Here is a 27,858-nt window from a genome sequence, read left to right on the forward strand (position 1 = left end):
TTTGTGCTGGCGAAGTGATCTGTGGGAGATTGAATATTATTCTCACGGCCAAGGTAACCTCGTCTCTCCCTCTCATTGATTCACTGCCGTAAGTAATCGTAGGTAAAAGCCTTGCTCGGAGCACTTCTAGTAAAGGAAGAAGATTGGAGCCGGTTATTTTGTGCTTGATATTTTTTAATGCAACTGCCAGTATGGTCCCTCTGCCTTTGGTAGCTGCTTTCTGTTTGAGGAACAAGCCATTCCTGTCAAAAATTACTCCCAGATACTTATATTCCTCAACCATCTCCAGCAGCCGGCCCCCCAACGTCCATCAGGGATGGTGTTTGTTGTTCCGCTGGCTTAGTACCATGACTTTGGATGTTTCAAGGTTTATACTTAACCCGTTCTTTTCTGCAAAGTTGCTTGTGGTGTTTATCAGATGCTGCAGGTTGACTGGAGTTCGACTGATGAGTATCAGGTCGTTGGCATACAGTAGGTTTGAAAGAGTTAAACCCCCAGATTCGGGCGGCTTTATAATCGATAAAGCAGACAAATAGTGGCTTGTTGATATTTTTTGTTGCATCGATCAAGAGCGAAAGAGCAAGAATATTTGTTGTTGTCCCCAAGCTTTTTTGAAAGCCTGTTTGGTTGATGGGAATTAGGGCTTTTTCCTGTGTCCGTGAGTTCATTCAGTAAGAGGCCTGCGTAGTATTTGGCTTCAATATCTATTAATGCAATGAGCCCATAGTTCTTTGGCTCATTTATGCTGCCTTTTTTATGGATCGGTGATATAATTTATCCCTTTAGTTAATAATAATAATTCATTAATTAATAATTAATCCCTTCCATGAATCAGGAATTCTTTTGGCTTCCATAATATTGTTGTAGAGGGGTAGTAGCGCTTCAGCCCAATAGTTCGGACCCTGCTTGTATATGATTGGTGGTAGGCCGTCGGGCCCGGGCGCTCCCTCCTTCCGGCTTTTCGAGATTCTATTCACAAGCAGTTTGTTTGAGAAGAAGGAAATGAGTTCCGATCCTCGGTGTTTGGGGGGCTGCCGGTCGCATTTGCACACCGGCATGTCTTGTTTGATTTCACCAACTTCTGTGTTGAAGTGGTGCTGTAGGTACTTTACCCAGATGTCCTCAGTTAGATGCAAATTTATTCCCGGAGCCTTTGGGTTCTCTAAGCTGTTAACTGTCTGCCAAAACCTGGCGCTGTTGTTTGTTTTTGCGTCGTATAGCAATTTTGCCCATGTTATATCGGCGTTTTCCTTCTCAGCTAGTCATATGATTTTATTTCTGCGAGCCTTTAGCCTCCTTATTTCTGACTGTATGTTATGAACTGGGCCGTGTAGGCGGAGACTACTCAGTGCTCTATTAGTTTCGCTCTTTATTTGTCTTAGTCCGGCGTTTTGAGTTCTTGAGAAATAAATTCTTTGGTTGCTTGCCGACTTACAGGGAACCTCCCGTTGTTTTTTATGGCCTTGCTTTTTCTTTTGTTGGCTCTTTTTTGGACTTAGTTGAGTCGAAGCTTTTGATGAAGTTTTCCCAAGCAGTTAAGTTTTTTGATTAGGCCAGAAGTTTTTCTGGATCGCTCGTGTTGCATTTAAATCACCGGTAGTTCGATGTAACCTTTGAATTTCAGTTATTAATTAGGCATGTAATTGCCGTTCCGTGAGCGTCAAGTATAATCTCTTGAGGTTGGTGATCACTGTGATCCAGAGTTCCAATCCTAAAACCTTTTATTGAGCTGAAAAGTGATAAAGAAGTAAAAGTGTAATCTATTGCAGTGGTTCTGAGGGCATTGTGAAAAGTTGCAGCTTGTGGGCGGTCTCCTACGAATCAACCATTTAATGCTACCAGGGACAGATTTTCTAGTTCGTTCAGAAGGTCTTTAGAGATCTTGGTTTGCTTGCCCCACCTGCACTCGTCCTGGCGTGGGACCCCCCATGCTGCATGTTGGTCTGCTGCCGGCCTGTACGAGTCAGCGCCCCCTGTGAGGCACATGTTGAAGTCACCTGAAACAATGTAGTTTGAAGATGTCTCTTCGGTAACTAGGTTGGTTAGTTCAGCTACCAGAAGTTTAGAGTCTATTTTTTTTATTACGGGGGTGTATGTAGGTATTTACAAGTATTAACTGTTGTTTGTCTCTGGGACCTGCTATTTCCATCTGTACTGTTTTTATTCCATTTGTTGGAGTGTTTTTTACTTGTTGGTTCCTTCACGGTTGTTATAGTTTTGATTGAGGCGTAAGTCGGAAGGCCACCTTTCAAATGGCCAAATTTCGACCTTCCTTTCCTGATTGAGCAAATTGATCTGAGACACATTCACTTTCCAGTCCCGAGTTTCTTGTTTATTTGTCAGCAATAGATCACTTAGGCTGGGACAAACAAGTGCATTATGGGAGTTAGTCTTGGTCAGTTGAATCGAACTGGCAGAGTTAACATGGGTTTGTAAAACGAAAAAAAAACAGGGCTCGACACTGCATATTACAGATTACACCGTGCAGGTTACTGTGTGTGTGCAATGTTGTTGTTAGTCATAAGTAAACAAGTATTCCAAAATTAAGCTGTCCTTCCTGCTAATTTCCGGCTGAGTGATTAAGCATCTCGTATGGGATACCTCACAGCTCTGATCGATTCATTTCCACACAGTGCACACTTGTATGTGGTTTTAATGACATTTCTAGTGGAAAATGTTATCAAAATGATTTTTTTTACTACAAATGCCTCTATTTATTTAACATTTTCATTTGATTAAGTAAATATGAGTACAAGGTTCATAAAATCAGACAGCTGATTCAGATGTGAGCCTCCAGTGTGGGAAAGTTTCCACTGTCTGATCCGGGGGTGGGAAGGAATGTGCTTTGCTTATAAATATCTCAGAAATGCACAAAAGTGTGTTATGTACATTAGCATCTCCGGCCGCACGGTTTCCGCTGCGCCCCTTGGACAGCGGACACGTTGTGCACCATGTGTTTTCTTCAGCATGAGACCTAGCCTCACCTCAACCAGTGAGTGACCAGACACCTTCAACCCTTTAGCCAGTGCCAGTCAAGTGTGTGTCTCACGAGCCGAGACTCCCTTTGCCAGTCACAAATTTTGTTGGCAGTTTTGCTTAGTGGAAACTCGACCAGAATGTATTGGAGCGCTTGACATGAGCACCAGTTGTGTTACACAAGAACCCATTCATTTTGTTTAGGCGCGGGGGGTTAAGTATTGCAGCGAATTACAGGATGTTGAGACAACATCGAGACTCAAATCGGGTTCCCCAATTCCAAAGTCAACAGCTCTGGCCGCTACTCCACATCCTCTCACCTGAGTCCTGATTTTAGAATTTGTTTTATACACGGAGCCCGTCAGAAGTCCACCCCCCTAAATATCAGGAACTTTATGCACGTTAAACAGTAGCACGTCCGTTGTTGGGATGTTTGCAGGTTTCACACACTGATTGCTCACAGACTAAGTGCAAAGCTTCTTGGGCCTCTTGAGACCTCTTTCAACACCCCCCCCCCCCCCACAGACTGTATTCTCGACCTCCACTCTTTGACGCATCCCAAACCTCATTCTACTACTATGATATCCAAAATAGCCATTTCTAGACTCTTCCCTCCTCTATCCTTCATTGGCTCCCCCCAAACCTTATTTTACTACGATGATCTCCCAAGTAACTCTAAAACCCTAAGGTTCCAGGAACTTTATAGTTTGAAAGTACAATTGAAAAAAACCTTTAAAATTCACACCAAAAAACAAAGAATACAGGGACCTTATAGTTAGGCTCAGATTTTACACATGCAAAACCTTAGAAATTCTGCAGTTCCAGTTCCGTGAGTTAACTAAATTAATCCCCCATTTTGAAAACGTCCAAATAATTACTGTATTATTTTTCTCCTTTCTCCCCGCATTTTTCTCCCTACTTTCAATTCGCTGTTTTTTGTTGTTTTGCTATTTATGACTCTATGCAAATTCAGGCTTTACAACATGGGCAATTTAATTGATTAGTCCTGATGATGATCCGATATCCTCCTGATATGGATCGAAACGCCGTCGACACAGTTGTCTACCTTACACATTGTATTCTTTTTACATAACGTAATGTGAAGGTGGCAGTAAATGTATCAGATGTTTCGCTATTCTATATAATTTTCTGATTGAAACATCCTACAAATTGCCTGAACGTCTTTTCACAATTTGTTCTTACGATATGTAAGTCCCAGGATACAGGCTTGTATCCCACTGAGATCTTTTTTTTTTTTTTTTTCTTTTTTTTTTAAATTTTTTATTTGTGTACAGGCTGAAGGATGTAGCATACATTAATACATGTATTTATTTTAACAATCAATCAGTGAGTTATTTTGATAAATGAGCGGGAAATAAAGAGAAAGCCAAGAAAGAGAGAATAAAAGACAATCCAAAACAGAGGGAAAAGATCACTATTCCATAAACGTACCCCAATTCTTTTTGTATTTCATCAGAGAGCGTGTCCCCCTAAGATTAGCTAATCCTAACTCCATCGAGTGGATCTCGGTTACCAACGCCCACCAATCCCACACAGTTGGTGGGTCAGGACAAATCCAAGCTCTGGCCAGAGTTAATTTAGCACAGGACATAAGAATTGAGGTCAGAGCAGGCTGTGGGAGAGAGATAGGATATATATCTAGTAAGACCGATGCAGCAGAAAATGGAGGCAGCTGAATATGTTTAATTTCAAGAACCTTCTTAATATCCCTCCAGTAGTCTACCAGGGTGGGGCAAGAAAACAACATATGATCCAAGTCTACTGCATGAGCGGAGCATTTAGGGCATTTTGTACGATCATTTAAAGAATTATTAGAGGGCCACCTGGAGATAAGTTTTGGAGTGTAATATAACATGCAACTCGTTCTGAGTTGTTGTAGCCTTAAACTTGAGGATCGTACATTTTCATTAATATTTGAAAAAGATCGTTCTATGTCCTTTAGCGTGATATTAAAGCCTAATAGCCTGCTCCATTTGCCAGCTAGTTTGGAGCAGTCGTTTGATTTAAAACTAACTAAAAAGCTGTAGGTGTTGCTTATTACGGATTTAGTTTCTGTGGAATATAAGTGGTTCCATATATCGCTATCAGAGTTTTCCACGAGATGTTTTTTGTTGATCAGATAGTCATGTATCTGTCGATATTTATATCGCATAGTTTCGGGGAGATCATAAAGCCGTTTTAAGTCATTAAAATCTAAAAACCCTTGCGTTCCGTATAAGTCCCCTAATACTCTGATGCCCAACCTTGCCCAGCCGTTGTCCATTTGTTCGTAGAAAATTGCTGGAAGCCCGGGGTTACCCCATAGAGGTAACTTTGAGTGAAATAGACTGGTTTTACAATAGATTAGTATATTGTCCCAGATTTTTTTTGAGTCTCTTGCGGTCTTAAATTTGACTCTTTTAAAGTAGTTGGGGTCGTTAGCGCGTAGTAGAAACATATTTGAGTCTTGTTTTAACATAAAGGAGTGAAAAAAGAGAGCGCCTCCTCTGTTTAGTAAAGAACGTATGCGTAAAACAAATGTAGACCAAAAATATAGCTTGAAATCAGGAAAGTTAAGTCCACCGGTGTTCGTGCTATTTTTTAAAAGATTCAACGACCTTCTAGATTTTTTATAGCCCCAAATGAAACTGCTAAATACCCCATCAAGTCTTTTAAAGAAGGCATTGTTTAAGATTAGTGGGATAGAACGAAATAAGTATACAAATTTAGGCAAAACCTTCATTTTAATTAGATTAATTCTTCCAATTAAGTTCAGAGGAAGCCTATGCCATTTTTTTAGTGTAAGTATAGTAGATTTAATTAATTCATTATAGTTTATATTATTAATTTCTTGGATGTTGGCCGTTAATTTGACTCCTAAGTAAGTTGCATTTTTACATATCTCTGGGACCGCGACAGCTGGGGTGTAGTTAGTTATGATTTGAGTCTTTTGGATGTTGAGCTTGTATCCGGAGACTGTCCCAAATTTCCCGGCCTCAAAAGCAATGCCTCGCAGTGCCTCCACTATATCTTGAGAATAGACCGCGATGTCGTCGGCATATGCTGTTATTTTTAGCTCTTGTGTACCTGATCTAAAGGGACGAATTTGAGTTTGAAGTTGAAGGGCAGAAAGAAATGGTTCAAGCGTGAGAGCAAAAAGGAGGGGAGAGAGGGGACATCCCTGACGGGTTCCACGTGAGATTGAAAAGTCTGCAGAGGTTAGACCCCCGTAACAGGTACAGGCCGTAGGGTTATCATACAGAGCCTGTATACCTCGTAAGAATTGCCCCCCAAACCCCATTTTGGAGAGGACGCACCAAAGATAATTCCATCCCACGCGGTCAAAGGCCTTCTCGGCATCCAATAAAATCATTCCGAGTGGGGTGGATTCTGTTTCTGCTACATCGAAGGCTGTAATAGCCGTGTTCACGTGTGTGGTTGTGTCCCTCCCGATTATAAACCCGTGTTGTTGAGGGTTAATTATTTGAGGCAGGATAGGTGATATTCTTAAAGCCAAAATTTTTGCGAATATTTAGGCGTCGGTGTTAATCAAAGATATAGGTCGGTATGACCCTCTCGCCTCCTTTGGTTTGTCTTTTTTTAAAAAGAAAATAATTTTAGCTTTATTCCATGATTTTGGGGCTTTGCCATTATGCCCGACATATTGCATTACCTTCAACAGAAGAGGGGCCAGTTCATCCAAACATGCCTTGTACAATTCCAGAGGTATTGTATCTTCCCCCGCCGATTTCCCTGTCGGAAGTAGGTCTATTGCTTGACACAGTTCTGCCCTGGTGATAGCATCCGAGAGTGATTCCATTCTTAAATCATTCGGCAAATTTATTAAATATTTGTCCAGATAGTCCCGTATTATTTCTAAATTTGGTGTACTTTCTGGAGTATATAGAGTTCTATAGTAGTCTGCGAATTGTTCCACTATGTCCGTCGGTTGACTATACATTTTGTTGCCATTGCCCCGAATATTGGTGATCAATGTTCGAGCTCTATCCTCAGCAGCTTTATAGGCTAGAATTTTACCAATTTTATCCCCACCTTCGTATTGTGTTATTTTAAATTTATGGATATTAGCGCTGCTCTTTTGAATAAATTTAGCTTTGACTTTGCTTTTGAGTGAGGTAAGTTTGAGACCTATTTCTGTAAGTGTTGGTGACTTTGATCGTAGTGCAGAAACCAACAATTCTTCTTGAGTCCTTATTTCGGAAACTATCTGGACGCTGTTTTTTTTGCGTTCGGAGTTTTGTCTGATCAGATATGCTTGGGTAAATCCCCTCATACTAGCCTTGCAAGTGTCCCAAACCGTGATACATATAGCTGTGTTAGTATTGATTTCCAAGAATTCCGTCAGATGTAGTTTAAGCTGAGTCAAATATTGCACGTCTGTGGCTAAATATCTAGGGAAGGAGAACGGTCTAGGCGGGGGCCTCCTATGTGAAAAAGCAATGGCCAGGATTATAGTATTATGGTCTGATGAGATTCAGGGGCATATCCCCATAGTGCTATGTTTTAGTAGATTATCGCTGGCCAGTGCCAAATCCAATCGTGAACAAGATTTGTGAGGTGCGGAATAGTATGTATATCCTGGTAGGGTTGGATTTAAATACCGCCAAGCATCTTTGATATTATGGATGCGGCATATTTCGAGAATGGAGGACCTAGTTTTATGCATCCTTTTAGAGCTACCGAAGCTGGTTGTGTCTATTTTATAATTCATGATGCAGTTAAAATCACCCATAATAATGAGTTCTCCTTCCCAATCCAGAAGTTTGATGCTCAGCTGATCAAAAATTATCGGTTCATCTGTGTTGGAACCATAAACAACACATAATACAAATTTATAGTTCTCATAACTAAACTGAGCGGCTGCCCATCTGCCATTTTTGCAAGAGAAGGTCTGGTGTATATCGATTTTAAACCGTTTATCCTTTAAGATCGCAACCCCTCTTATGGGATGGTCAAATGTGGAACACACCACAGTGTCGTAGCCAAGTTGGTTAAGCACTTTTTTGTCCTTCCCAACAATATGTGTTTCTGAAAGAAGGACGATATGGGGATTGTGCAGTTTTAGTTCTGCTGTGATCAGTAACCTTTTATTTCTGCTATTAAGCCCGGCTACATTCCAGGCCAGGAGCTTTATCTCATGCATTTATAAGTAGTTGAAAACTTAACCGTATTACCGGATGGCTTACTCTTTCCCATTTGCTTCTAAATATGGATTGGAAATTTAAACCTAATGTGTATACAATGAAATTTATTCGATCAGCCCGTAAACATTTTTTAATGATTTTAACCCACCCCAAAACCCCCCCACCCTCCCCTCCCCCATCCACCCAGATTCCGCCCCCGGACCGGGGAAGAACCACCCTTGAGTTGAAGCTGCCGCTGATAAGGGCAGCGCGTGTAGCGGGTCTTCCAGAGAGCCCCCCCCAGCTCCACCCTCCCGCGAGTAATAAGTCAGCATCTATAAGTTAAATGTCAGAACTAAGCCTTATCTGTGCCCGTGCTGAAACTGGAGATATATGCTTCCGCTTCCTTGATATCATTAAAGTAATGAGTGCGGCCATTCTTAATAACCTTAAGGCAGGCCGGCTCCTGCAAGTATACCTGGCCACCACTAGATTTGATGGGGTCAATCAGTTTGCGAAACTGCCATCGTTTATTCATTGTTTCTTTACTAAGATCAGACCGAACAAAAAAAGAAATCTCGTCTAAAGTTATTGGGGCGTTAGGTCTTGCTCTCTGCCATACTGCTTGGCGAAGTAGAAAATTTCCAAAACAAATTATGAATGGACGTGGGTACTGATTATCCCTCTTTCTCATAATCAGAGGGAGACGATGCGCCCGTTGAATTTGAGAGTCCCAGTCCCAGTCTGCAAGATCCGGAAAAGCTCTCTGCAGTAATCCAACGAGGTAGGCCCTCGGGTCGGCTCCCTCGCGGCCCTCTGGTATCCCAAAAAGTCTCAAATTGGTGCGTCTCTGTCGATTCTCCAAATCTTCTATCTTTGAGCACAATATCTGCAGTTGAGTATCATGCTTCTCAACTGTGGTAGTTGCAATTGTGTTTAATTCTTCGATCGCTACAACTCGTTCTTGGAGCCCGACTATATCTTGAGATATTCCCCCTAGTTTAGCTGCAAGCTCTTCCAGCGAGTTTCGCATTTTGTTGTTGTCTTGCCTCAGTTGGATATAATGTTCTTTAGCTTCGGCTCTTTGATCGTTCAATAGCCGAAGGATAGTATCTACTGAGGAAGAGTCAGACAACGACTGGCCTTGTCTCTCTTTGGGGGTACATGCGGGGTCCGTTTGAGATAGATAAAGAGTGCTTGAAACTGAGATAGGATCCTTGATAGGAGGGGGGAGAGTATGACTTATTGGTGTAAGGATTGTAGTCGCAGTAGACTGCAGGATTGTATCTGTGCCCGTTGAGGGATTGGCCGCGTGTACTTGGAACAGTGGTGGTTCTTGTAAGATGGAGCCATCTAATGAAAGATTAAGCGGAACGTCATTTTCTGCTATTGGTGTAGCAGGTTTATCTGGGGAGGACAGAATTTCTGTTGTAAAAATAGGTTCGGTCGTGCTCGCCCCTGACAGTCTTTGCGTCATGTTTTTTACTATGCTTTTGGCTTCCATCCATTTTCTTAATGGACTTTTGTCCCCAAGTGTCTTCTTTAAGTTCTGAGTATTGTTTGTAAGTGGTTGATTTGACATAGTGGATTTAGATCCTTTTTTAGCCCGAAGCTTACTTTTGAATTTTCGACTTCTTACTACTCGAGGTTTTGTCTTAGGATCTGTATCCGTATCCGTGAAGTTGCCGTCCATTAGACTCTTGCCAACCTCGTCTTCTGATTTGGTCTCATCTTCTGCTCCGAGCGCCAGGCTTGCAGAAGAGCCCAACGCCGTGTCGTCGATGGGTTCAATAACAAGTACTTCTGCCCCGGATGTGTCTGTGTCTAGTGGGCTATCAATAAGCTCTGTAGTGGGTAGTGCATCCGAGTGACCGGAAAAAGCCCCCAGAGAGAGTGGTGTCGGGGCTAAGTTTGGGTCAGCGGCGGGGGGGGAAATCACTAGACCACTTGTTATGGAAGCCTCTATGTGCTCCCTTGTAGAGTCAGTAAAGATCGCTTGAGGTCCTGGAGGGGTAATACATGTAAAGCCTTCCATCTTTTCTTGTTGTTTAGCCCCGTGTGGGTTGTTGGTTTTAACCCCCTCCCCGCTATTCATAGTTGTAGTAACGACATCCTGAATTGTAAACTCTAAATTTTGTGAGGAGCAACTTGTCTTGCCACCTGGCTGTGCTCCCCCGGCCCCAGCCCCTCTTACCGGAGATTTCATTATTTTTGTAATGGCTGAGCTTCCATCCGGTCCTTTTCGGAATGATTCGGCTAGCAGGGTCGGCGGTCTCAGTATTTGTTTGCTTGCACTCCCTTTCGCCTGTAAGAGCTCCGTTTCAGCCTTTCTTGTCTCCATAGGGAGGCGTCTGCTACTCTTTGACGCGAGTTCCTCGGTGCTGATTGAGCCGTTAGAAAACTCAGCTGTTGATGTTCCGCTCGTTCCGTTTGCTCGAGCATTTACTGCCGTGGGTTTTGTCGGCTGTTTGTTGTGCCGCGTTGCTCTCTGTAAGTTCCTCTTCGGGGACATCCTCAGCTGCCAGGTAAGAGAGATGGTTATGGAAGCAGTACGAATGCAGTTGCTTGGCTGATCGCCTCCCGGGTGCTTTAACAGTTTTTTTAAGGTTTGTTGGAGGAGCCGAATAACCCTCGGGGAGTTTTGCATTAGCGGGAATTATCGCCGGCTTCTTTTCGCCTCAACCACCAGTGCTGTGTCTTGCGTTAGTGTATCTCGCTGCAAGTCAAGTTATATTCTTTTCTTCAAAGAGTCTCATAGTCTCATAATCCGATCCCTTAAGCCTTTAAGGTTCGTTAAGCCACGAAGAGATGCCGACTATTGATATCGTCGTTATGCCATTTTCGCTGGAGAGGGTAGAGAGAGGGGAGAATCCTCCGGACGAGCCGTTCAGCTCAGAGCCTCACTCCGCCATCTTGCCCGACCGCACCCGTACTGTCGTATCCCACTGAGATCATACTTACATTTTTTTTTATCATTGTTAATCATCTCAACTTATTAAAGGTGCCTCTGTCCGGCTGGACACTGGCTGAAATATAGAACCAATTTTGGCCATATTTATTGCTTCACTTATTCCTTTTGTTTTCAGGGACCATTGTTTCCTGTAATATATAACCTCCCAAGGTCCCTGTCCAACTTCCTTTGGGTGCCCTTGTGTTTTTTTCACATATGACCTCACATATGACATCACTCATGACATGGTCAGTGACTTCACTGAGGACATCAATGATATCAGCCACAGAGCCACTCGTACAACCACTCATAGTCCACCCACACAACCACTCACATGCCCATTCAAAGACCCACACAACCACTCACACACTCATCCAGACAGACACACAGGGATCCATGCACCAATAGAGCTATTCACACCCCCCTCAATCATCCCTACAGCCACTTGCACAATCACTCACTCAACCATACAGACACTCACATATCCACTCACTCAACCATACAACCATTCACACACCCACTTACAAACCCATTCACACACCCACACAATCACTCACATGTCCACTCACTCACCCTCACAGCCACACATACAGACACTCCCTCTCCAATACACCCTCTTACACATCGTCACTCACCCATACACGACTCACTCAGCCTCTGTCATCCATACAGCCACTTAAACACCCACTCAACCACCCACACGCTCACCCATACAGCCACTGACACACACACACCCACCCCCCCACTCAGCCACTCGATAATATATGTTTGAAATATTTTCAGTCATTAGTGGTACACAAAACATACTAATTTAACTTGTGTAATAGCTTAGTATACATGTTTAATAATCATAAACATTTACAAAATACTTTAAATCACTTGATGGCATCAGGGATGACCGTTGAGGTGTCATTAGTGATGTCACTGACCATGTCATGCGTGATGCGTGATGTAATATGTGAGGTCATAAGCAGTCCATTGCGGGGGGGGGTACGTTATAGTTAGCTTTGGTAACTATAACTGTTGAATTTCGAAGGTTTTGTGTGTGTAAAATCTGAGCCCAACTATAACCTCCATGTAACTTTTTTTTGGCTGAATATATATATATATATATATATATATATATATATATATCCATCTCCCTCTCACCCTGTATTTTTTTCTACATTGACAGAGGATGGAAAGTTTTGCAGTCATTGGTAAAGAGGGTGCAAAGAAAACAAGCATTTCTAAAGCTTATAGGTCTCACCTATGCTAGAGCTATTGGATTTGGTAATGTGTTTTAGCCATGTTGTACACCAGTGTGCCTGCTGTTCAGCATTGCTAAAAATGGCATGGAGTGGGGTGGGGTGGGGTAGATTAGATTGAGTTTGAGTTGAATTAGGTAGATTGGGGTGGAGTGGGACAGATTGGGGTAGACTGGAGTGGAGTGGGGTGGAGTAAATTGGAGTGGGGGAGTTGGGTGGATTAGCGTGATAGATTGGAGTAGGGTAGAGTGAAGTGGGATATATTATGGTAGATTGGAGTTAAGTGGGGTTGTTTGGGGTGGAGTGGGGTGAATTGGGGTAGATTAGAGTGTAGTGGGGTAGACTGGAGTGAAGTCGGCTAGAGTTGGTGGGGTGGATTGGGTGGATTATGATTGGGTAGAATGAAATGGAGTGGAGAAGATTAGGGTTGTTTAGAGAGGCCTAGATGGAGGTAGATTAGAGTGTAGTGGGATAGATTGGAGTGGAGTCGGTAGAGTGTGAGGTAGATTGGAGTGGAGTTGGATCGAGTGTGAGGTAGATTGGAGTAGGATAGTTACGGGTGTAGTGGAGTAGGGTACATTGGATTGGAGTGGGGCAGATTTGAGTGGCATGTGGTATTATGGAGTGAAGTGGAGTCGGTAGAGTAGAATTGATAGGAATAGAGTGAGGTAATTTGGGTCGATTAGAGTGGGTGGATTGGGGTGGAGTGAGGTTGGCTAGATTGGAGTGGAGTCACATTGATTGGGGTGGCGTGGTAGAGTACAGTGGGATAGATAGGGTGCATTGGAGTGGGGTAGATTTGAGTGGGGTAGATAGGGTGGATTGGAGCAGATTGAGGTAGATTTGAGTGGAATGCAGTAGGTTGGGTTGGATTGAGTAGATTGAGTCAGTGGGATTTATTGTGTTAAATTGAGTTTGGTAGATTGGGTTGGAGTGGGGTAGATTGGGTTGGAGTGGGGAGTATTGGGTTGGAGTAAGGAAGAGTGGTGTAGACTGGGTTAGAGTGGTGTAGATTTAAGTGGGGTGGTTTGAAGTGGTGTGAGGTAGATTGCATCGTAGTGGAGAGGATTGGGGTAGATTTAAGTGGAGTGGGGCATATTGGGTTAGAGTGGGGCAGATTGGGATGGGGCACAGTGGAGTGGGGTAGATTGGAGTGGAGTAGGTGGTGTGGAGTGTTGTATCCTGGGGTGGAGTCAAGTGGCGTGTTGCAGAGGGTCTTAGAGTGGTGTGGCATGCTGTAGAGGAGCGGGGCATAGAGTAGAATGGCGTAGTGTGGAGTATGCATGGTGTGGTAGCTCACTGCCTTTACAGACAACATATTTTCAATCGAAATGACCATTACCTTTGTAACGAAATACGATTTTACTGCACACAAACGATAATGTGTGTAAATTTCATCACCTAGTGTATTGATGTGTTTTGATCATCAAATATTTGCTTTCCACCACACTACAGAATTACAAAAAAATGTGCTTCATTAGTACTAATCCCGAAATATTCTCAAACATTAGCACCGTAAATCTTTTGTATTTTTTGGTGCGCAAAAGAGAAACATACTGCACCCTTTCCTCCTACATGGGAATTCAGCAGGATTGTTACATAAATACTCTCACTTTGAAGTCAGAGAAAGAAAAATAAACACCAAGCTCCCTGGAAGAGAGAGCCTGACATTTGACCTCTGTCAGTAAATGCACAGAAAATGTAACAAGATAAGTACAAGATTTAAAGGCCTGTTTACAGAAAGCAAGTTTGTGGAAAAATACAGTAAACAAGGCTTGGGCCACAGGAGGGACTAATTCATGCTGGATAGCCTAAAGCAAATCAAGCCGGCAAATGGAAAGCAAGGAAATGTGAGTTACAAACCACAGAGCCAATGGTGAGCAATGGGAAGAAAGCATTCCTAGGCCAACTGTCTGAAAGTCCCAAAGATGTCTTTGGCTGCGGCCTAAAAAGGGGGTCCTAAAACGAGTTTGATCACCAATGCATTTTCCATAGAGTTTTGTATTGAACGTATCAAAAAAACGGCTACACACATTTTCATGCAATTTGGCAGGATTATAGATTATGGTGTGCAGATTATCCTTTTGGGTACTACAGGTAAGTAGGGTTAGTATTTTTTAAGTTATAAGGCATTTTAACTTGATAATATTTGTGGCAGCTGTAATTTCGTGAACCTTGGCATTTTTTCTCGAAAGTAGCGCAGTACATATTGATGACAAAGCAATAGTTGATTGGCTAACGACTGCCTTTACAAAAGGTAAAGGCAGCCTTGTTGTTTTAAGTACACTTTGGCTGTGTTCTTGGTTACAGGCTTAGATATAAGGATAAGGTTTCATATTTTTCCATGCCTATTTTCACTTTATTCAAGTGGTAGCAGGTAGGGAGAATATTTATAAATTCCTATATATATATTTTTTTAATGTACAGAGTACCGCAGTACTTAAAAAAATATATATATTTTTTTTTAAATTGTTAGAATTAAAAATACTCTGTACTAAACCATATTTAACAAATATAGTGCTCTACAGGGTATTCCATTTTTTTCATGTTTAATCCTTTAATAAAAAGCGTGATTCTGTGTAAACTAGTGTAAAAATATATACAAAAATATAAATGCATTTCTCTATTGCCACTTTAATAAAGTGAAAATAGGTAGCGAATAACAATACATCTACTATTTACCTTTATCTAAAACCCTAACCTAGAACGAATGAGTGCTGAAAACTACATGGCTGCCTTTTACGCTTTATAAAGACAGACATTAGCCAATCAAATTCTGCCTTGTCACAATATATAACTAACTATTTGAACACTTAGAACTTTGTCTGATTGCACTATTTACATCTACCAAAAATGACCATTTACACCTCATAATCTATATTTCTGCCACATTACATCTACATTTGATCACCCACTTTCACGCTACGTCTGTTTCAACTATGCCACACCACGCCACTCCAAGTCACTGCACTCTACGCTATTCCCGTGTATACCACCCTACCCAACTCCACTCTGCCCAACAACACTTAACTCCACTCCACGACAGTCTACGCCAGCCACTCTATCACACTATACTCTGCTCTATAGCATTCCACTGTACAACAATGTACTCCTGTCAGTGCCAGTCTACAGCACTTTACTTTACTGTATACTACTGTACTACACTCTAGTCCACTCCTCTGTGCCACTCCACCCCACTTTACTCTACTCTACTCTGAGACACTAATGTACTCTACTCCACAACAGCACTGTATGCCACTCCACTGTACACTACTCTATGCCACTCTCCAACAGTCTCACCCCACTCTACCATACTGCACCACACTCTGCTGTACGCCACTCCACTGTACAGAATTGTAATCCACTCGGTGGCACTCTACAACATGCCAGTACACTCCAGTGTACCATACACCGCTCCACAGTATACAATGCCAGTCCATTATACTCCATGCCACTCTACTCTACAACACCCTACTCTACACCACACCACTGCACATTTAGCCACTTTACTCCATTGTACTGCCCATTCTGTGGCACTGTACCACACTCCACTCACCTCCACTCAGCCACACTGTCCTCCACTCTTAGCAGCTCGACTCTACAAGTCTCTACTACACTCTGTGCCTCTATACTATACTACACTGCACTCCACTCTATGCCTCTACACTCCACTGTACTACACTGCTCTACAACACTTTCCAACACTATACGACACTGCTCTGTACAAGACGCCACTCCAATTTATAACAGTTTACCAGACTCTATGCTATGCCTGTCTACTCTAGTAGACATGATGCCACTATACTATTCAACACACCACTACAATTATGTCAGTTTAGTCTACTGTATGCTACACCATGCCACTCCTTTTCACAACACTCTACGACACTTTACTCCACTCAACTGTACGACACTCCACTTAATGACACTCCACTCGATGCCACTGGACTCTACGATTTGAAACACTTTTTTTTGTTTAATTAATAATTATTTACTGAAAAAAAACACGTTAAACCTTTGTTATAGTTAGGAAAACTTTACTTTTTCTTTCTATGCAAACCAAACTTAAACTACTCAAACATTGGAAATGCTAAAGTTATAGTTATATCTCAAATTTATAATGTAAACACCAACATTAAATTAGTATAAATGTATTCTTTCTATACAAACAAAACATAAACTACACAAAATTTAGAAATTCTAATTGTACCTTTAATTTATAATTTAGGCAAAACCTTCAAATTATTATAACTTGCACATCTCCATACACAGTATATTCAACTCAAAAGCCGCAATATATTAATAACTAGAACTCGTGCCTTGTCCATGGACTGGTTATACCCTTTCATCGTATATCCGTTGTATCATCTAAAATTGTAGCATTTACAACAACACTTATGATATCGCAAATCTCATCTGTGAGAACAGCGTGCGTGGGAGAGCGTCGAGTTATAGTTAATGTATTGTGGCTATCAAGTTGAATATATTGTATATGGAGGTGTGGGAGTTATAATTATTTGAAGTTGTCGTGTAAATTATAAATTAAAGGTATAAGTTTACTCCTTTTTAGCATTGAAGTTAATGTATGTGTGTGTGTCTGTGTGTATATGTTTGTGTGTGTGTCTGTATATATAAATATAAAACGTTTGTATATATGTGTGTGTATATATATATATATATATATATATATATGTGTGTGTGTGTGTGTATAATTGCCATTCCCATATTTGTTCTCGTCACTTTGAGTGATGACTTTCTGCACTTACACACAAAACGCTGCCTCCTTGTACGAGTTTACAAAAAGTATTCACAAACATTGACAAAGCCAAAGTGTGCAGCCAACTTTAGACCTATTGGGTTTGACAATGCTTGTTGCCTTATTTCCCATCGATTGCCTTCATGACCCCTAAGACTAGGGTTAGCAAGGGCATTGCCAAGGGTGCAAATTTTCAAGCTAGGGTTGGCTGCTGTCCATGGCAACCCCGAATTGATTTCCATGGAAATTAAATTAAGAATTCGATTGTATTGAATTTTTTTGCATGTTGAGGTTTGTGTTTCGAACCATCTTAAACTTGGTCACGTGAGTGACTGTGAGGTGAGGGGAAGCGGGGACTTTAATGATTTGTCGTACGTTCGTTCTTCCCTTATGCCGTCTCCTGGATGCTAATGTGTCCTCTCTTGTGCCCGCATACAGGGGTGCTCTTTTGTGTGGGGGGCCGCGGCGGATCAGGCGACCCCTTCCGAAGCATCGAGTGCTATTCCATCATCAAGGACAGCTGGTTCTTCGGGCCCGAGATGAACAGCAGGCGGCGGCACGTGGGCGTCATCTCCGTGGGAGGTGAGTGACAGCCGTCCTTGCCCTGTAATGTATTCATTCAGCTTTTGTCCCCGCAGAGGGCGGCTTTTATTAACCGATGAATGCGGTGCCCGCAGGCCACGGCGCGCGGAATTTGCTAAATGTAAAATTATCTGCACTCTCTCCAGAGGGCAGACTCCTTCTGCTTAGCAAGTTTAATTAGTCGAGTTGATGTTCAATCTCGGTGTATACAAGCACACATTTAAGTATGTCACATATGAGCTCCAAACTCATTTCTAATAAGGCATTTGCTTGAGATTTAGAGGTGGGCATTTAACAATTGATTGGTAGTTAATGCTACCAGGGAATAAGTGGTGTGACATTTTCCGTCAGGACCACAGTAGTGTTAGGCTTCATCTTAACGGGTTACCATTTTGTTGATGTATGCTAATGCAATTATTTTGAAACCTTTGGTTTCAGACATTTGTTTATTTCAATATTTGCTCTCGCTGTAAATAGCACCAGTGGTGGCTTTAGTTAATCAGGTGGGCCTCTGAGATCTGTACGTTGATTGGTCATTTTGGGATAATGCATGAAACGCCACAGTACATGTGTCCAACTCGTCAGGCTCCGAACTCTGTGGAACTTGTATCGAGTGGAGTGAACCATATTCTGCATGCGCTCTGTGTTATATTTCTACGTCCTCGTGTAGGGGCATGTTCGTTCTAGTAAGAAAAAACTATTAAGTGGTGTTAAACAAATTTTACTATAAGAGGAATAAGATGGTTGCATCTCATATCCATATCCAAGGAGCACTCGGTGTGCCCACTCGTGGAGGTAAAGTAGACTGATTTATCTCGTGTATAGTTAAAGATTTCCCCAGAAGGAGCTTGGCTTCTATATTTGAATTGGAGCTGAAGCCATTATTGTCCCTGCTACCTGGCATTCCTCAACAAGTGGCCCTCCTAGTGAGAGCTCCCTCCAAGGTGAGAGCCTGTTGACACATGTTACCTGTCTACCCATATCACTCAGAGAGATCAGGGCGGTCAAGTGGCCATGCTGTAATGTCAACATGTTTCCTGATCAGTGGCTTTATCTTTTGATGCACTTACTTGTTGAATGTGCTACTGTGCTTCAGACGTTTGCCTATGGGCTCAATACCTACGTGTCAATGGAAATCTGCTGTTCGTGGGGCATTACACTTTTTGGCGAGATTTTTAGGTCTATACCTGGCAGAACCTCACACTCAGGAAGACTTTGCCAGCATCACGCTGACATTGGTCTTCACAACATTTATGTTGCTGTCTTCTGGGAGAAAATGTGGGGGAGTGGTTAGAATGCTGCTAGTGTATCAAGTGCCTTCTGATGGTTCTTCTCAGTGTGGTTTCTCCAGTTGAGTTCAAAGTCTAGTGTTTAATCCAGGTAGAGGGCACCGTTTTCACATTTTATTACTCCCATATTGAAGTGGGACTGATGGTGCTGTTTGTTTCCTGTTGGACTACTGTGATCTTGCGTCCTGTCACTGTGTCAGATGGAGGAGCGGTCAATAGACGTTTAAACGTTCCTGGCTTCTTCTGTTTTCGATGTGGAATTGCCAGTGAACTGCAACATAGTTGGCATTGTGTTAGGTCACCCTCCAGAGGCCAGTGATATTTCTTACTCATGAAGAGATAGTAAAGAAAGAGTCCAGGTTTGGCCATTGTGGCACTCTTACAGGCTTGGTACAGCTTGTTTACCATTCCTGTGAAGGGTGTAGTTTGACAGCTTGATTATCAGGTAGTTTGGAAATTTGAGACCGATATATTTTGCAGGAGACCTATATGCAATACTTAGTTCATGGCTTTTACCGTGTCTGGGAAAACGACTTACTTCAGTTTCTTTGTTGCTATGAAAGCCAACTCTCATTTTCCCACCCGTTTGTAATTGTTGATTGCTTGATTGTTCTTTTTGGGTAAAACTTTCTCCTGAAACGATTTCTCCTAGTGCAATATCCCAAGACCAGCAATAGCGATCTTTCTCTAGGAGCTTTGATGAGCCTTATGGGGTGGCAGCTTGATGTTTCTTGCAGTTGTATTTTTTTTAGACTTCAGAAAAACATGATTTTGCACCTTTCCAGGAAAAGGTGAAGAACTGGAATTGTATGTATGCTTTACATAACTCATCAACGCATTCCACAGCCCTGTGTGGGAGCATCTTAATTAAAAGGTTGGGTATTTCACCACTTCCTTTTACATGACCCTGTGCTAACTTCTGTGAAATGATAGTTAAGTCACTCCCTGTACATTTTTTCAGTGCTCTGTACCCCAGTTTGAGGTGCCTACTAGGTAAGGTTTCTAGCAACTTCCACATCTGCTCCTTTTGTCAATTTGCTGACCTAGTTAGGCATATTCAAAGTCTCAGGCCTATTGACAAGGGCCTGAATTAGGTCTTCATTGTTGCATATTCTGCCATACATTGGTGATTTTTTTTTTGTACTGGTTAGACAAAGGGTCTATCATTCCACCAATAGCTGCCAAATTACTTCAGAGTAACTGTAGTAGCTTCCACTTTTTGTCCTTGTTGTCCCTATTTGTTCTTTAAGTATTTTTGTTACGGGATCACACTTTTTCAGAGGTTGCTGTGTGTCAATATTTAGTCATTGTCGTCTGGCTCTATTTTCCTTAACTGTTGGATGTTTGATACCCTTTGATAGGTTACGGATTGTATATTGTTTGACCATCTCTTTGAAATGATGGGCTTAATTGCATGGTGAACACAAAGTGTGAAATGGTAGACCGCTTTTTAAATCCTTTTAGTAGAGTTTAGAGGGTAAGGAATGGCTCTGTTCTTCCTTGAAGACTGTGTTTTACTTTGTCGAAGTTATGTCTGGGGCTTTACTGGTTGCTTCAATATCGTCATGTGCTATGACCATTGCTTGGTTGAGATCAGAGGTCCGCTCACCCAGTTTAGGACTCTATAGTCTGAGGATGTTTTCAAGAGGTACAATATTCAGGACTTATGATGGATGTTTCTAACTGCAGATCCCTCACCTTAGGTTATTACCTGGGTGCTAGACTCTATCCAGAGATTTTCGTGTTGGTGCTTCTGGGCGCCACTAGGTGGCACTGTGTGGCTCCGCATTGGAGCCCCTGCAGTGATGGAGTGGAGCTGCTTATACGTGCCACCCCAACATGCTGATGTTGCTTCATTGTTTTCTATGCCATCCAATTTGGATCCAGAGTTCTACTTCCGAATTTATCAGGTCTTCTGACCAGTGCTTGAAATGGAAAAATAAAAGTGCAGGTACTCTGTACCAGAGTACCTGCTGGTTTCTGAGAAGTGCAGGTACTCTCCAATTAAAGGTATTGCATTTCTCCTGAGAAGTGAGGGGACACTCTCTCTCAAAATAAAAAAGTGATAGTACTGCGTACTGAACAGTACCGGCCCATTTAAAGCACTGCTTCTGACGATTTAAAAACTTTATCAGTGTGCTAGGGAATGATTTCCCCATAGAATTCAAACTGTGCTGTGACTACAGAAGGCAGATGTTGGTCACAGATCCACATGAGGTGTGTCTTTACTCTGGTCATGACTCTAAGTCTTCTGATAAGTGTACCCTCATGAACTTGATGGTGATTCAAGACCAGGAGCTAAAGCTGTATGTCGCCAAGCACAAGCAGTCACATGCCCAGACTAATTCTCGGTCACAGGCTGTTACCTCAAATGTTTAACTTGGAGCTTGAAGTGTTCTGGTAAGTCCAAGGCCAAATGCAAGCAAAAAAAAGCAAAACTGGACTGGACCCCATACCACCACTCCGACGCCAAGGTAAAGGCACAAGGGTGTCAATATGTGGTGGCATGGCCAAGATGGCAGCCACATCGGATGCTTGCTGACTGAGCTCCGTGCCGGGCCTGATCAACATCTTGCTTAACCAGTGGTATCCGCCCACTGACGTGCCTCCCCCAGTCCGCACAGCATTCTGCAAGCGCCATTAGGGAACACACTCACTGTCTACACTCCCTAGACCCCCGTAAGAAATGGATGGAGGTGGCACTGGTGTGGGGCCTGTGACTCTATCGCTCCACGTGGACACCCGAGTGGGGCAGGACCATCTGCCGGAGTGGTGAGTGGTGTGTGGTGCACGGCTGGGACTGGATTCTGTCATAGTGATACACCACTCCTCAGGCTTGGGGCCCTGCTGCCTGTGGGGTGCCTGGCTGCAAACTTTCGCATTGCTTCACAGTATCGCCGCACAATTGGGCGGACCCGCCCGAGACTCTTGCAAACCTGACATCAGCAGGGGGAGGGGGCCTGTGCCATCGCTGCCAGCTGCTGCCAGCACGAGTGCGGTGCTCAGGGTGTCCTTGGGCTGCCTGGACATTGAGGCACGACACTGCAGCAGGTCTCGTGGTAGAGGACATAATTAAGGACAGTGGTGGGATCCGTCACCAGCGGTCCTGACTGCTCCATAGCGGCCTCGTCAACTGCGGTGGGCCACGCTTCCATTCCGCTGACTGCTGCTGGGAGAATGTCCCCCTGGCTGGGGGTGACATTTGCCTTCTGATACCTCACAATTTAGTGATCCATTGAGTGGCAGTGACTACCCCCGGGAATGCTCTGGGGCACCACTGGAGCCTGACACCTACGGTGATCTGCTGGCGCACTGTAGCAACCTCGCTGAATGAGGTTGCTGCAAGATCGTGCGAACAAGCATTTTTGGATCGGCCTCCTGCAACCCTGCCTCTGGTATAGAGCACCAAACACATTGCTGCTCGACACAAAGCACAGGTATTTGTGAGAATGATGAAGTGATGAGCGCCACACTAACCCCCCCACCCCCTTCTGTGATTGTGGCCCGAGGGCGCAGCGGACAAGTGTAACCTCCCCCAGGTGAAAACTCCCACCTTGGAAGCAGTGTCTGAGGGGCAGTGCCTGTTCTTTGCAATCTGCTGGAGGTACTATGTGCCTGGGACTCTAAGACTTGAACTTGGGTTAACCCACCCTCCTTGCCTGACTTGCCTGTTTGTGAGGACTCCTGCTCACCTATCTGGGCTCCCCTGGAGTGCAGAGACTGTGACCACCTCCCCGTACTCCTCACAGCCACTGCTTGATGCACCAATACTCCACTGGAATTCTCTTCCACGCTTGCTTAGAGGGACTCACTTGTGGCCTTTCACCTGCACCACACCATAATGGGGAAAACCAAGAACACCAGAACTCTGCCTACTGACTCTAGCATCCCAGCATCATCCTCGATCTCTGAAACCAAACCAAAGGCACCCTGCAACACCTTGAATCCACCCTTGAAAAGCAGTCGACAAATGGCAACCGTACTGGGGGACAAGGTCCCTGCACTGTTTACAGTGGAGCAGGCAAACCGCATCCATGGGTACCCACCTCCTCCTGGGACACTGCCTTGCACGCTTCCTTAATTTCCGTGGTTGGGACCTTATATTGCAATGCTTCCGCACAAAAGTTCCCCGGTGCTTCAAGACCACAGAAATAGCAGCATATCTGGATTTTACTTCTGAAGTACAGTACCTATGTGGCTCCTACATGAAGGTAAAACGACTGTGTGAACTACACTTTTGCTAAGCACTACTGTTCCAAGCGAAACTCGAGGTCTCACTTCTCCACACCTGAGGATGTTTGGACCCGACTTCACGCGAAAGTCCTGGTGCGCACCACTGAAAAAGCAGAAGGGGACTAGGTGATTCCACAACCTAAAAGCAGGAGGCGCAGAGCAGCGCAAATTCGGCTTACTTGAGACCAAGTGGCCGCAGAACAGACCCGGGCGGTGGAAGTGGCCTCGTTTCACAATACAAACCCTTTTACAGCACTGTGCTCCAAACCAACCATGGACTTTGGCTCTGACACAGGCGCCACCAAGTCCTCCACCAATGCAGTACACTTGATCCTAAATCCACGCCACAATAGGCCAATGACCTATTATGACCTTCCCCTCATATCTGAGTCCCTCATCTGTCTGTTCACCTGGCACAGTCTGGATCCCCTACATTGCGGGGAGGCACACTGGTTTGGGGTAATTGGCTGTTGGACCTTCGAAATGAGCCCAGGTGTTAGAACACAACCCCGACTATTACACAACCGGCCATTGCACTCATATGGACTTGCTTGATTGTTTTTCTTCATTTTGTTTTTTGTTTGAGTTGGTGATTTTTGGATAGACCCTCACAGGTTCACTGTCCTGGTGGGGTGAGGAAATGCAGTCATTTCGACTAGCTGCTGTTTGTGTGTTCACTGTTGTTTTCTTTTAGTCTGCCTATTACATATGTACTCTGAGGACATCTAATCAGTCCAGGAATGGCCCTGGTGAATGCGGGTATAATGTGGGACACTGGGGGACGCCATACCCTTTACCGCTACTCTCACACAGGTTCCATAACGGGAGCAATTCTGATACTCGCACCTTGCACTATCACATCTTTCCATGGAATATGAATGGTATGGCCACTCCTACCAATAGATACCACATTTATGCATCTTAAATGCCATCACGCACACATTGCCATGCTTCAAGCAACTGATATCACATTGGTGAAGCTCCACAAGGTTTGTGTGAGGTGAAGGTGACAGGTGTATGGTACATCCACATCAGCCTATGCTTGAGGGGTGATTATATGGATCTCCCCAGGTGTCCCATTCTTCTTGGATGCTCACAGGGTAGAAATTGAGGGGTGCATTGTGATCTTAGAGGGCCACTTTGATGGTATTCCTCTCACACTGATGGCAGTCTATGCCCTCAATACTAATCTTTCGAGCTCCCTGGATAGACTCACACCAGCACTCTTTCGAGACCCATTACATCCAGGGCTAGAGGGGAGCAATTTTAACTATGTACCTGATGTAGGTCTTGATCGTTCCACTCCCGCACCCTGCCTGCATGGGGCTGCATGCGTTCGCACCACTCGGCACTTTGGCACCTGCCTCACGCGTCAACGCTTGCATGATGCATGGCGTCTGGAGCACCTGCTTGAGCGTGAATACTCCTTCTATTCCCCAGTTCATGATCTACACACTAGAATTGATCTCTTCCTTTGCATGGTACAACTGGGCCCATGATCACCTGGGCGGAGTACTTAGCGCGTACCCTCTTGCAACCACTGCACCAGCTGATTACTCTGTGTTGGGGTAGGTAATGTCCCACTTATCCCACCTGGTGGCTGCAAACAGAGGCTCTCTCTGATTCCCCACCCCCCATTCTGCGAGGATCTGGCACAGTGCATCACACATAACTTCGATCTAAACAAGGGCTCTACCTTATCCCGGCCCTTAGAATGGGATGCACACAAAGTTGTAGCATGTGGCCACTGCCTGGTGGTCTCTTAGGGGATATGCCGTCGCATGTTGGAGGACTTATTAGATATGGAGCGAAATCTGCGACCCCTGATAAGGGTGGCTAGCCATGCGGAGTCTGCTGAACAACTCCAGAAATTGTGTTAGCAGCGGACTGAGGCTTAAGCGCTCCTAGGTAAATGACTACAAACTACGCACATGCCATGCAGCCTGCTGAAGGAGATGGCTCATGGAGGCTCCTCGCGTGGCTCATAAGAGAGAATCAACATCATGCCCCCATCGGAGCACTCCGCTTAGTTGATGGCATGATGATCACGTTGTAAATGGCCGTCTAGCACCGCCTTACGTGAGTATTACAAAATAGACTATATGCAACACTTGCCCACACCTTATAGCACTCAGTTAATTTTTTTTAAAGATTTACTGCCGGTCCGGTTGAACCCGCTACTGTAGGCAGAGCTGGATGAGCCATTGCATTTGGAAGAGATACTGGCAGCTATCTCTCAAATCCCCTGGGCAACGCAGGGCTGCCGATTGAGTACTACGCTACTCTCTGCTCAAACTGCCCAATATTTGATGGACATGTTTAATGAGGCCAAAACACTGGGATGCCTTCCAGACTCGCTCCGAGAGGCCATGATCATGGTTCTTCCTAAACCGGGTAGGGACCCAATGGATTTCCGTTCCTATCCTCCTTTTTCCCTATAGAATATCGACTGTAAGATCATGAGTAGAGTGCTAGCGAACCACCTGCACCCCATGATTCACACACTTGTTCATTCCGACCAATCCGGATTCATACCGGGACCTAGTACGTTCATCAACAACTGCTGTTGATATCTGACCGCTTCACTATTCAAAGAGGCATCAGACAAGTCTACCAGCTATCCCTGCTTATTTTTGTCCTCGCCATGGAGCCACTGACTTGTCATTTTCGCCAACGGGCACAAGAATGGAGTATCCCAGAGCTGGACACACATAACACCATCTCACTATATTAAGAATTACGCTCTGGTTTACTTGCAAGATCTGTGGACTGCTCTTCCAGGCTTCATGCACTTGCTTGATGAATTTGGGTACATATTGGAACTTTACTTGAACTGGCCTAAATTCTGTCGGTTCCCTCTTGCGCTGTGACCCGACCAGCATAGAATTGGCCTCTCCCCAGGACTTGCCTTCAGTGGTGCTATGAAATCTTCAAATAATTGGGGGTTCAGATCTACCACTCGTAGAAGGACATCAAAGAGGGCAATATATACAAGGTGGTAGGCTCTATCGCCAATCTTTGCATTTCTGACGGTCCTTGACTCTATCCCCACTTGGTCAGATGGCAATCATCAAGATGCTAGTACTGCCCCGACTACTCTACTTTATCGCAGCTCTCCTGCTAGTGCTTCCTAAATGTTTTTTCCGTGAGCTCCATGGGCTATTGCGCGAACTTATTTGGAGTGTATGACATCAATGTATCGCGCTTGCCACACTCCAGTGTTCTCTGACCGAAGGTGGGCTTGGTGCACCTAACCTTGAGCTATACAATGAGGCAGCACAATTGCAGTAGCCAATGGCCTGCTTGCGCACACACACCTGCCCTCAGTTGCCACTTGTCTGCGTGGCTTTAGGTAACTTGAGCATTTGCACATGGCTATCCGACTTCACCATCCGTCCCCAACAGGAAACAAGACGGATGACTGTGGCCGGAACCTGCTGGTATAGATTTGTGCATCCTAAGGTTACTCATCTCCCATACTCACTGGCCATTGGGAGCTGGGAACTGCTGTGGCTTCGTGACGTGGCATGATGCTACGACAAGGCTCCCTAGAGGGAAGCAGGAGTCGACCAATTGGGGCAGCTCCATCAGGAGGGGTCTGCGATGTCTTTCCAAGACGGTATGAACACCTACAGACTAGGAGCTGATCATTTCTTTACCTTTCTTGCCAAACAACATGCCTTGCGTGCCACATGGCTCTCCGGGGAGGGAGAGCCTACCACATCTGCCAATGTAATACACACTTCTGTCTTCTGATGGCACACATTGCGCAATTACCACCCTTTATACGTGAAAATGTGCTGGGTAGAATTGTAGTCTCTCTTTACACACTTTGTGTTTCTTTTAATGCAATTAGTTATCACATACAGAGACTCAATTTTTCATTAGTTAAATGAGCTAGAAGTAACCAGCATTAAGTAATATATTGAACTCCTGTAGATCCTTCCAGGAAGGTGAGGGTGTCCTTATTTTTCTTGAGGGCCTGTGAGAAGATGGAAGCCAGCTCTGTATACTCTTGAGGCAATTAAGATCATACGATCTGGCCCTTTGAAAATAAGAAAGCTAAAAGGTATTGGCTAGTTGTTTGTGCAAGAATAGAAAACAAGGTAGAACAGCAGTAAACAACACAGCCGTCATGGGTATGCATGACAGATTGGTAGCAGAGTTTGGCACAACAGGAAAATTCAGCAGTGCAACAGCATTTATGGCCCATAAACCTTTCACAAATGGAAGGTTCCTTCCCCGGCCTTTCAATTGGTAAAATAGAAGTATTACATTTCCGTTAATGACATATTGAACATACGTCCCTTCGGATTTTTGGGCTGTTCTTAAAAAGTAGGGCGCCAATTATGCAGGACAGAGGTAAATTCAGATTATTTGGGCTGATCATTGGAGTTTTGAGACACAGTTGGACAATCTTCTTTCCAGTGCCCTAACTGGCCATATTTGAGACATGAGTAACAACCAGGTAGAGCAGACGCTCCCCTTGTCCCCAGCTACGCCTACACCGCGCACCTCCCTGTCCACCCGGATCCTTGTGCCTTTCCATTTATTCCTGGTCCCATTTTATCACCATAGGCTATGAAGACTGCATTTGCAAAGACATTTGTTACTATCCAGTTAATTTTGTTTGTTGATTTTGCACAGCTATACAATGTTTTGCAACTGAAACCATTTCAGA

The 27,858-nt window shown here is 44.0% G+C and overlaps 1 protein-coding gene across 4 annotated transcripts in view; it reads left to right on the forward strand.

The window, feature by feature from the left end:
• Positions 1-27,858, forward strand: part of KLHL8 (kelch like family member 8) — a 306,138-nt gene that overhangs the window by 229,402 nt on the left and 48,878 nt on the right. For all 4 annotated transcript variants that reach the window (XM_085636536.1, XM_085636539.1, XM_085636538.1 and 1 more), the window contains one exon: positions 17,512-17,655. In XM_085636536.1, the coding sequence (XP_085492662.1) occupies positions 17,512-17,655 (144 nt within the window). The remainder of the gene's footprint in view (positions 1-17,511; positions 17,656-27,858) is intronic.

This window comes from Triturus cristatus, chromosome 2_1 (assembly GCF_964204655.1).
Source record: "Triturus cristatus chromosome 2_1, aTriCri1.1, whole genome shotgun sequence".
NCBI lineage: Eukaryota > Metazoa > Chordata > Amphibia > Caudata > Salamandridae > Triturus > Triturus cristatus.